Source organism: Gavialis gangeticus, unplaced genomic scaffold, assembly GCF_001723915.1.
Source record: "Gavialis gangeticus isolate Ggan-Ray unplaced genomic scaffold, GavGan_comp1, whole genome shotgun sequence".
Lineage (NCBI taxonomy): Eukaryota > Metazoa > Chordata > Crocodylia > Gavialidae > Gavialis > Gavialis gangeticus.
In genome coordinates, this window is record NW_017729022.1 from 100,488,442 (window position 1) to 100,499,971 (window position 11,530).

Here is an 11,530-nt window from a genome sequence, read left to right on the forward strand (position 1 = left end):
GGTATTTGATTTTTAGTACATAATTTTTTTTTCCTGGTTCTAATATGGCAAACCCTCTTCTCTCAAGGAGTACTTCCAGGGACAAGGGGAGGGACTTCCGGTGGCAAGGGTCAGAGGTCAGGGCAGGACTTCCAGTCCCAAGATGGTCCAGGGGGCGGGGCATCTGTCAAGGGGTGGGGTTACCCATGTGGCCCTCAACAGCTTGCTAAAACTTGCTAAGCAGCCCTCCACCCAAAATAATTGCCCACCTCTGCAGTAAAGGGTGGTGTGTGGTACTTGATGCTGGCAGGGGCTGCTTGATGGGGCAGATTGAAGAGCCTGTTAGACCTCTGTGGGAGGCAGTTGTCCCTGAAGGGGATTAAAGGGGGTGATAGTGTCCACTGGTGTAGAAGCTGGTGCCATGTGAGGGCAGCAGTGATGTGACTCTTCCATGCCCTGCTCTTTTCTCTGTCTTTTGCCTCCTTGCCCCCCAGTCTGTACCAGAGCGGGAGAGTGCGACCCCTGCCACTGTAGCTACTTCTCCAGGGACTTGAATGCTGGACCCTCCCATCAGCTCCAAGAGCCAGGCTGAAAAAGTGCAGGCTCACATTTGCCTGCCCACCTACCCACAGCAGAGCACACCTCCTGGAGCATAAGGGTGGGCAGCACAGGTGTTACCAGGGTTAGGGGCTTCACTTTTCAGCACAACTCATTCCCTTTCTCCCCCCATGTTCCCCCCCATGAAGCTGGTGGGAGGGACATACTGCTAGGGTGTTGGAGCAGGCACAGTGCCAGGCATGTGGAGAGGCTAGTGCTTACCTCCTCTCACAGGGGATAGATGCCATAGCACCCCTTAAAGGATCTGGTGGCACCTGGCATCCTAGTTGAGAATCACTGAGCTAGAGACTGAAAAGTAGTGTTTGAGCCCGTTTTGTTGGGCACACAACCCAAAGAGCAGAGGAGTGGATATTTTATCTACGTGGCTTCTGCTCTGCCACATTCCTGCTCTGAGTTGGCTCACACCACTCTACCCCTTGCTGCACTCAGGAGAGTTCATGTGACTAATTATATCATTTTGAAAATAAACAGCCTCAGCCAAATTTCCTTGTCAAGTAAAGAAACTTGCTCTACAAACAGGCTGTGAACAGTTTGCCTAAAAACTCCTGCAATGGGCTTCTCATGAAGGCTAGTTCCACTCTTCTACTTAGGGAAGACAGGTGCAAGTCAACCAAAGCTCCATTGCAACAAAGAAGCCAAAGGCTTCCTGCAGACTAAACTCTCATTTAACCTGAAAAAGGTCTCCCTTACAAGAGATTAGAAGTGTCCCAGTGCTGGACAGTGAAAAATATTTATCTTTTGTAACTGAAACTAGGTGGGTGGGTCAGATTAGGGTTATGCTCTACTCACCTCCCCAAGATTAGATAAAATTGTTCTGGTTTTGGCTTAATGCTGTTTGACAGAACAGCAAAAAGGGAAAATATCTCATAAGTTATTGTTGCATTTCAGTCCCAAATAAGAACTATATTATGAAGCCCATGGGGAATGATGTGTGTGTATGAGGGTGAGGGGGGAAATAAAGAAGGGAGTTGATTGATTGGTAAGATATACTGTCCCTGAGAGGTGTTTTTTGTTTGTTGGTTTTGTTTTGTTTAGAATTCAGCTATTTGTAAGTGTAATGAATTAGAGATGCCTATTGTAACTAAGGTTTTAAACTTTCCTCAATCTTTCCCAAACAGGACAAAGAACCTGTGCAGAAGCCAGAAGAGGTAATTTGTGTGCATCTTCATAAAGTCATGCAGAAGGTGGAATGTGTGTTTTTTCAGTAGCTTAGCTTCGTTAACCATTCGGTGTCAGAGTTGGTAAGAGGGAGGAGCAGACCTGCAAATAAGATGGTGGAGTGAGATTCAAAGAATATATTATCTTCTCCTCCATTTGTTCTGCGAGGCTCTTTTTTTTCTCACGCTTCTTTTTGTCTCTTCACATGTGTCCTGTTCTTTCTGTCTGCCTGAGAATGATTAAAGTTACTTACTAATTACTGTCTTTCTCCAAGAGCTCCTGCTTTTAAAATATTGGCAAAGCTGGCCCTCCAATTTTGTTGGTAGCTTTGTATTTTGAATGTTGTATCTTAGAAACCTTCCAAGTTCAAAGTATTGCAGTAAAGTTGCTAATTTTTTTACGGTGGGTGCTATTAAGGAGTCAACATTTGTGAGCAATTACTATGCAGTGATAGCTAACATGTGGCAGCTATTCACTATTCTCTAATGAGGAAAGCATCATAGGTGCTACTTTTTGATGATGACTGTGTCCTATTAGTAAAAAAGGAATTGTCTGTGTTTGAGATGGATTTACCTCAGTCATCAGTCAGATGGCTAGAGAGAACGAAGTTAAAATAGCATATGGCTAAAAACTCAGAAAACAGAAAAGCTAACGTCCTGATTAGTGTTACTTTACATTTTTAAAAAGATCAGGTAGAGTTGGAGTGGTGTTGTCGTCGTGATGGTCCAGGAAGTACACAAGTATCAAAACAGAAAGACTTTCTCATTTCTTGCTTCTCAGTGTTTCTACAGGCATTCATAGAAACTGAAAGCTAACAGGGGACGAGAGAGCTTGGAATCTCAAGCCTGTGTGAAAATGTTTTTGTATATTACCATATCTTAAGGTGCCACCTTTATTACCCCAGAAACTTTGTAGCGGATGCATTTTACTCTTGAAAGGGCAGTCTAAATCATTCTAAATCCTGATCATATTCAACTGAATATCTTTTTCTATATTTAATCCCACTGCCCTATTCTCACAGTGGAAAAACTGCCACATGGCTTTTCAGCATTCGGTGTTCTTTTTTGGAGCACTAATGCTGAGTCCTGAAGACTTCTTTCCCTGTCTGTTCAGAATAAAGCTCCAGCAGAAGGTGGTAAATTTGGAAACGTCCCTCCAAAATCCCCAACTGAAGGTAGCATCGGAGAGGAGGACAGTTTTGGCACACGTAAAGCCAGATCTTCATTTGGCCGAGGCTTTTTCAAGATAAAAAATAACAAGAGGACAGCAAGCGCCCCCAATTTGGGTAGGTACCATACACCTGAGCACCTTTCCAGGGTATTTTTTCCTAATTAGAAAGATTAGCCATTGCAAATGCCAGTGGGCCAACCACAGTCTGACTCAAAGATATTTTTCCAAGTAGAAGTGCATTTCAGATAATGCAGAAACCAGTGGCCACACCACAGCAGTGCGGGTGCGGGTAGTCCTGTATTAACTGTCTCAGACCAGCAGGTCCTGACCTTTCTGCTGTACTGGAACGTGCTGATTCCAAGTGTTAGTTTACATTACAAAAATGCAACAATCAACCTGCATCTTTTTTGTCCTGTTTTACCTTTATCTTAGAGTTCATGAGGCTCTTAGATGTTTGAGGAGAGAGAGTAATACATCTACCTTGCATACACATGCACACTATATTTTAATGTATGTTTATGGATCATTTGAATATTAATGATTGGGACTGGATTGACTGTCAGAATGGAATATCAAGAGCCCATCTAACATTGTACTTTTAGAGGCAGGATACCCTTCCTGAAATTTCCATTTGTTTCTGTAACTTGATAATACTTCCATATTGAAATGAAACAAGTAATACCATAGACATATTGCAAGGAGAACTTAGGCAGCTTAGGATACCTATCCACATGCCCAATGCCTGCTCCAGTGCATTCTAATTACAATGTGTTGGAGCAGGTTTGATTAATAGAGTGTGCTGGAGAGTGCTAATTAACACACTCCAACAAAAGTCTCAGCATCACATGTATTCAGTGTCCCCATGCTTCAAAATGGCAGTGGGGGTGCTTTAGCTTGTCAAGTGAGCTTTAGTTAAAGCACCCCCGCCTCCATTTTGAAGCACAGGGTGCTGAATACATGAGATGTTGCAGGTGCTTTAATTAGTGGCTCCCAAGAGCGGCTCTAATTAAAGTGCCCCATCCCCCTCCCACACTGGAACAGCTGTAAAGATGTCTATAGAGACATACCTGCAGTAGCACCTGTCCAAGAGCAGTCTTTCTATCCTTTTAATAAAAACACCAGCAAAATTTCTGCATCTGAAAAGCATCTACCCACTTAAAAGTTTAATTTCACCTTGAGAAGGGAGAGTATCTTCATCCTTCAGCTTAACTGAGTTTTAATTGTTGCCATTTGGAGCAGAATAGACATTTGCTTTTATTACACAGAGGTCATACCAGACCTTTGCTCATTGGAGATTATCCACTGGAGCAAATTATCAGGGGGACAGAACTGGGTTGTGGTGTCTCCATCATTGTCTAACCTGCACTTAGAAACTATCAAAGATGTTGCTCAAAAGAGGAGGGACAATAGCGACAGATGGCCCAAGACTGGACTGGTCTTGAGACCTTGGGCAGTCTCACAAGGAAGATGAACTATGCTGTGCTGAACCCCAATGAGCAGTGTCACCCTATTTTGGTTTGCCTTCATAGATAGGCATGTGTTTTACTGCTGTGTTAAGAAGACTCTCACCAGGCAAAACTTGTGTTACAGCAGCAGTGACAGATATGATCCAGCATCAAGTAATGGAGTTGTATTACATGAACTCTTGATGTCCCTTTCAGCTCTGTTTTCAATGATTCATCGATCCACAGCCATATTTTTCTTTCTCCCCCATATAATATAGAAATGTATTGGTCTGCCTGCAACAGATTTAGAGTCCATTTGGATGATTAGACCAAACTGTCTCATCTCTAGTTGTAATCACTTCTTTGTCTGATCTCTGCAATGGAACAAAAAAATGCAATTGTTAAATAAGCCTTGCAAGCTGAAAGCGGTGGGGTCTCGTGGTTCCAGCAGAAGACAGTGATGGGGTTTCTGGTCTTGTGTTTACTGTATGAATTGAGGAAAGTCCCTTATTTTGTTCTTGTTTCATTGGATCTATCCGTATAACTGATGTCATGATATTTACCTCCCTCACTGGTGTTTTGTGGGGAACAAGCACAATGTATTATTAATAGAGATGCAGTATATTATTCTTTGTATGAAGACTGGAATCATCTGGATGCTTTCACCCTTCTTCAATATAACTTTGCTCTGTTAATTTTTGGTGATGGTAGTGGTGGTGGGGAATGCATTGGTGATGCTAATCTCTGTGGATTCAGTGCCATGTGTGATGCATGTGTCTATCATACTGCTCTCCCCTTGTCTTGTATTTTTTGTAATGTGAGTTTTGATGTGTGTTTTACTTTGTCACTCTGCGTGTTCTCTCCCATTGTGCTGCTTGTGGTTATGTGCATTATTTGGATATCTGAAGATCGCAGTCGAAGTGCAAGCGCACCTACCTTAGGTATAGTAGTCTTGCATGTCTGCCTGTACAAGTGCTACATAGTGATTGCTGCTAACGGCTGGGTTTGACTATGCACTCCTAAAGCAGAGCTAGAAACAATATCCATCACTGAAAGAATTTTTTTTCATGTAACATCTGCCCACTACTAAAAGTCTGCTGCACTGTTCCATGATAATTACTACTAATAAGATGTTACAGTAAAAGATTAACTTGCCACTGAACACGAGTATACCCATTGACCCAAACAAGAAGTTAGGGAATGAAAGATAGTGGTTTAAGTTTACCTATATTTACAGAGGTATAGCCATACATTCTACTGACTGTTGTGGTAACTTCATGGTTATTAACGTCAGTGTATCTGTCTTGTCATCCAATTTGGAGAGTCTGAAATGCAGCTTGAATCTTGAAAATACTGGCCAGACTTTCCTTAAGCTAACAAGCACTGTGGGGAAGGATACATAGTTTTTCTTTCTTGCTGAAATAATTAAGGAAGAAATGAATGTAATAAACATAAGAGTTTTTGCAGAAAGAAAGGGAGACTGATCAGTCTAATCAGGTCATTAAACGCCCGTCTGGAAGGTGCTCAAATACTGTGCTGATGATTGGGGCAGAGCAACTGAAATGGAATGGAGCATTCTGCCTTCATGTATGCACATGTGACCTGACACCAGTTGGAGTAATTGAAAGTAGATGCAACTCTAGCAGATGACAGGATAAGTGGTCTCTCTTCCCTGTCTCAACCCCATTTGCATCCATAATGTCACTTCCATAAGACATCTATTCTAAAGTCTAGTGTGGTTTCTCATCCCTGTCTTGACCCCATTGGTGTCTATAATGTCACTTCTATAAAGCTTCTGTTCCAAAGTGTAGTGTCAATGCTTGAAGAACAAATGCAAGGAGCACTCATTCTAGAACCATAAAATCCCTGCAAATTCATTCATCATTGTCTTGATAGTTGCTATCAAGAATACTGTTGAAATGTACAAGTTCTTTTCTCAGGCCATTTCTTTAAAAATGGCTCACAAAGTAGCACTGTCCTCCAGCAACAGGCTATCCTATCTGGCTTTCAGTAAAGCTTGAAGTGCTCAGAAAACGCACACAAAAACAAAGGATATACTTTTGGCTGAGGCATCTAAACTTTGCCCAGCCAAGTGTCATGCTGGCTAATTTTTAGGAATCATGGGACTATGACTGACTTTCATTAATTGGAGCCAGTGCAACCACCTTCATCATTAACTCTGAAGTGTAAGGGCACACATACTTGAATAACGTACTCCAGTTTGACCCAAGTAATTTGAACCTGCTGTATTGTGCTGCTGGTGGTGAGATTTATATCCCACCCTCTCCAGAGAGCCTCAGGGTGGCTATCAATAAATGACAACCCAAAAAGAAAAAAAAACAGTAGAGTCCCCAAATGGCATGGCAGCCCAGAACTTGAAAACTGCGCTCACACTCCCACTTCCTTTGAAAAGGTCTATTTAAAAAAGAGTTTATTTAAAAAAATGGGGCCTGTAGGTTCACACCTAAGTGAAAGGTAAGGAAAGGATCTACAGGCTACACTATAGGTCTCCATTTGGCTGCATTTCAGTCATGGCTGTTTCACCTAGTCAAACTCATGCAGTAGGTTTATGCTTGTCACTTGCTCTTTTGTTGTAAGTTTCCTTTTAGCAAATACGTGATGGTAAACAAACTCCTGCTGATTTTCTTTGCCTGTAGCTATCTGGCATTTGCTAGTGCATCTCTGCTTAAGTAGTATCTCTGCTTAGATTCTTCAGTTATGTGTCTTTTAAAACTGTCTTTTTTTTGTTTTCTTCATTTTTATAGTTGTGTCAACTACATTCTCGAGACAGCAGCCTTTCTGTTTGCCCTGACTGGCTGTGAAGTCTTAAGAGAATCTTTTTATTTTTAAAGACCTAACATGATAATCATGGATGGAGTAGTATTCCTGAGCAGGGAAAGATACTGGATACATTCATCCTGTGACTCTTAAGAAAGAAACAATGGTTTTTAGTCTGAACAAAGCCCAAAAGATTGTGGTGCATGCTTGTAAAAAGAGCAGAATGTTCCATTATGTGCAGAAGAATAAATGCCATCTTTTCCCATTAACATTCTTGAGATGGAAGGAGTTGGTGGTTAGAATTTACTAGATGGACATCTAATGATATACTGCATTTTGTGACGAAGGGACAGCGGTAAGAAAGACTTCTGTAGTGCTTAGGGCACCCTGGAGCTTACTCTGCCATGCTATTGACCTGCTGCAGAGCTTCCTGTGCCTCAGCATAGCTATAAGCAAAATGCCTATAGTAACAATTCTTGAACAGGTGATTAAAGAACATAAAGTATACATTTTGTGTATTGCCAGTTTGCAAGTGCAAGGTGTAGGCAGGAACATGGGCAACTGGTGCCTCCCATGTCTGGGGGGGCACCAGATTGCCGACCAGGGGCGTCCCCCAGCAGCTGATCACCAAGTGCGGAACCACCAGCGGCGAAACCAGAAGTACACCTCTGCCGACACTTCCAGTTTCGCAGCTGGCACTTCCAGGGGATGCACGGCCAATCTCAGGGGGTACACATGCACCCACATGCACCCCCTATGCATCACCAGTGGACAGGAACATGTTTTTAGGTTTTGTCTCTTTTGGACCCCCTCTACTTTTAAATTGATCGTTTACTTCAATTCTGGCTAGAGTTGGATTCAGCAGTGTGTTCATAGAGCATAATGCAGGCAAAGTACTGCAGAGGTGAAGTGTTACTGGCATTTGTTTTCTAATAGCTGAAACAGAGAAGGGATCTGCAGATCACTTGGATCTGGCTGGTTTGTCCCCTCGGCCAAAAGAAAACGATAGTGTGCAACTGTCTCCACCTTCACCTGACTCCAAAAAGAAGGCCAGAGGAATCAAGAAATTATTTGGAAAGTAAGTAAACTATGAGAGGTGATCATTCTTGATGGCTGCATCACTAGGGGGACTGTCAGTAGGACACAGACACCAGAAACCCAGCTCAAGCTGGATATGGGCAAAGTGGTTGCCATTTGAAAGTTGCTGAGTGAAATAAGCTGCTGGTCTCAGTGTAGCAACTAGTGAACTCCTTCTCGTAGAGTCTCCCCAAGGCTTAGCATGTTTGTAGTGCTTTCTGGTTCTCACTCATCCTTTCTGCACCTTCCCCCCTGACCCTCCCCGGTCTAGTAGCTGTAGTGTAGTGTGACCAGTGTGTGGGCAAAACAGTGAAAAATGTATTGTGGTTTAGTTCATGGTTTGTCAGTATACTCTGTGGTTGCAGTAATAGAGGAATTGGTTTCGCTGTTATCATGTGTGATACAGTGTTAAATACTGCTTTCCCTCCTTTGTTTAGACTCAGACGAAGTCAGTCTACCACATTTAACCCAGAGGATATATCTGAGACAGAGTTCAAAAGAGGAGGGACAAGAGCGACAGCTGGACCAAGACTAGGCTGGTCTCGAGACCTTGGACAGTCTCACAAGTAAGATGAACTATGCTGTGCTGAACCCAAATGAGCAGTGTCACCCTATTTTGGTTTGCCTTTATAGAAAGGCATGTGTTTTACCACTGTGTTAAGAGGACTCTCACCAGGCAAATCTTCTGTTACAACAGCAGTCATATTGGTAGTCAGTAGGCACACCCAGATTCTAAGGATGTTGCCCTTTTGGAGAGCGGGGCCAGGAATTTAAGTGTGGCCCCAGCAATGAAGTTCATGTGGGTATGCTGTGTGCCTGTGCCTGAGGGTAACCTCAGTAGTGGAAGTTTGATGTACATGCATTCAGGGAGAGAGACAAAGGGAACTGTTCACGAGTGTCAGCCCGCATGCGTTTCGAGCAATGCTTCATTCATTGTCATTAAACCAAAGCTTGATATGGTTCCCTTTCCTTATCTTCTAGTACACTGGAATATCTGTGGGGATTGTGAAGCTACTGTTATGATATACAAAATATTTTGTAGTATTTTAAAGATTAAGCCATCCTGGAGCATGAGGCTGCTTCTGCAGCATGGTTGTTATTGGGCCTATGGATTGGCCAATCTTAGGGTCCCTTTTTGCTAGGTGTGGCATGTAATGAATGTATGTAATAAATAGTCCGTGGCCCAAAGGGCTTACAAGACCAAAAAAAAAAAAAAGCATAGATGCAGACTCTCCCAGCTATGGCCATAGCTCTTAAACCCCTTTGATTTTGTTATATTTTATTTTTCTAATAACATTTGAAAAACAGTTGTCCTCTGCTTTAGTGACCTGGATATGCCATTTGCTAAATGGACAAAGGAGAAAGTTTGCAACTGGCTTCAGGACCAGGGTTTGGGTTCATACATAAATAGTGGCAAACACTGGATACTCTCTGGGCAAACCCTCTTGCAAGCTTCTCAGCAAGACCTGGAAAAGGTAAGAAGTTAAAAGAGATATTTATATTGAAGTAAAAGTAAGCTTTTCATTTGTGTATCTAAATTAGGGCTATTCAGTGCAAAAATTAAAAGATGGTGATTATAAAATGAAACAAATCAGTTTTACACTCCTGATTTATTATTATTTGATGGCAAGTTAAAAAAAAGTGCCCTTGAGGGTATTTAAATGTGTGGTCTAACTGCAGTAGTCTGTTGGCACATCAACCTGTTTTCCATATCAGACATTTAAATCACTTGTTAAAATAGAGATTATGGTCTTGGCTAGCCTGTTATAAATAACTGTGTAAGGTGGGTGTAAAAGGTAGTTATGATGATTTGGTAGCAGTTTGTCTTCACTCAGCCCAGGTGAGAATGACAGCATAAGTGCAATGCCCTAGAATCGGATTCTCAGTGTGTATAATTATAATTATGAAGTTAACTGTGCCTCAGGTTTTAAACCCTGTAGTGGCGGGGGGAGGTGAGGACCTTGTTATTTGTTAGAGTTTATTTCGGTCCAAAATGAAGCTGTGTTGAATGGTTAGTAATTTTGGTTGTCAACAAACAAGAAAAGCAAGCCTGGTGTCGGCTTCCTCAGGAGATGTAAAATGTTGAATTAGCCCACTAGTTATACTAAACTGAGATTAGAAAGCATTGGTGTGGACCTTAAGGTGTCAGTGAAGCATTCTGTAAATCCTATATTTGCAAAGGTCCTGTGACAGCTGTACTTGCAGTAGAACTGGGCATGGCTACCATCAGGCATTGGGAAGCACTTAGTTTTTTTTAATGTTTTAATACATTTGATAAATAACACCTATAGAACACTTTGTTTTTCAGAGCACATTAAAGCTATTAACTAGTTAATTTTCACAGTTTCCTTTGCCTAAATGCAAGGTAGGCAATTAAATACATTGAACCTTAAAATATTATGTTGACTATTATAATTTAGTACGATTTAGCATGATTTCCTTATATTGTGTAAGATTACTGGCACTAAATTAAAGTATCAAAATGCACTAAATCCTAAATAAGTGGCCTGGTTTTCAGAAGGGCTGGGCACTGGCTTTCTATTGACATCCAAAGGCATAATGGGTACTCTGCAAACATTAGACTATGCTCTTTTAGGTACTTCATTATGGATTTAGGTTTCTAACTGTAGATACAGATTTAAGATCAAATTCTGTCCTCTGATACATGTGCTCGTTACGTATCCGAGGACAAGCTTTTGTCTTTTATTGTTAGGACTGAAGTACTGGTTTGTTTGTTTGTTTGTTTGTTTGTTTATTTTTGAAATGGTAAAATGTTTTCCAGCTATTTTTACTGTTTTGATTCTCAGCAAATCATTATGCAATTAAACTGGCAATTAAGGGGTTGATGATTCTTTATCTTTGCAGGAACTCGGGATAAAGCATCCACTCCATCGAAAAAAACTTCAGCTTGCTCTTCAGGCACTCGGGTCTGAAGAAGAAAACAATCATGGAAAACTGGATTATCACTGGGTCACCAGTAAGATTTTATTCCATCCTAAAATATTAGTATCCCAAGACAATGGCTGGGAGCTTAGAACAGAAGGGAACTTGGGAGTTTTGTGAATACCTGAGAGTAAAAAATAACATGGAGAGTGTTGATTAGCTACACGACTGCCCTTAGTCCAGAGATGGTTTGGCATAATAATATGTTTGTTTTGTAGGGTGGTTGGATGATATTGGACTTCCCCAGTATAAGACTCAATTTGATGAAGGGAAGGTAGATGGTCGAATGCTGCATTATATGAGTGTAGTAAGTAAATAACACTTTTTTCTGGCATTTTTTTTTTTTTTTTTTTTTTTTTAAA

The 11,530-nt window shown here is 41.5% G+C and overlaps 1 protein-coding gene across 8 annotated transcripts in view; it reads left to right on the top strand.

The window, feature by feature from the left end:
• The window catches only part of PPFIBP1 (PPFIA binding protein 1), a 212,580-nt gene that overhangs the window by 179,674 nt on the left and 21,376 nt on the right, over window positions 1-11,530 (top strand). For 5 of the 8 annotated variants that reach the window (XM_019515713.1, XM_019515714.1, XM_019515717.1 and 2 more), the window contains 8 exons: window positions 1,716-1,745; window positions 2,869-3,040; window positions 5,279-5,311; window positions 8,085-8,226; window positions 8,663-8,791; window positions 9,550-9,700; window positions 11,091-11,202; window positions 11,387-11,475. In XM_019515713.1, coding sequence (XP_019371258.1) covers window positions 1,716-1,745; window positions 2,869-3,040; window positions 5,279-5,311; window positions 8,085-8,226; window positions 8,663-8,791; window positions 9,550-9,700; window positions 11,091-11,202; window positions 11,387-11,475 — 858 coding nt within the window. The remainder of the gene's footprint in view (window positions 1-1,715; window positions 1,746-2,868; window positions 3,041-5,278; window positions 5,312-8,084; window positions 8,227-8,662; window positions 8,792-9,549; window positions 9,701-11,090; window positions 11,203-11,386; window positions 11,476-11,530) is intronic. The other 3 variants (XM_019515715.1, XM_019515721.1, XM_019515720.1) reach the window with 1 other exon arrangement.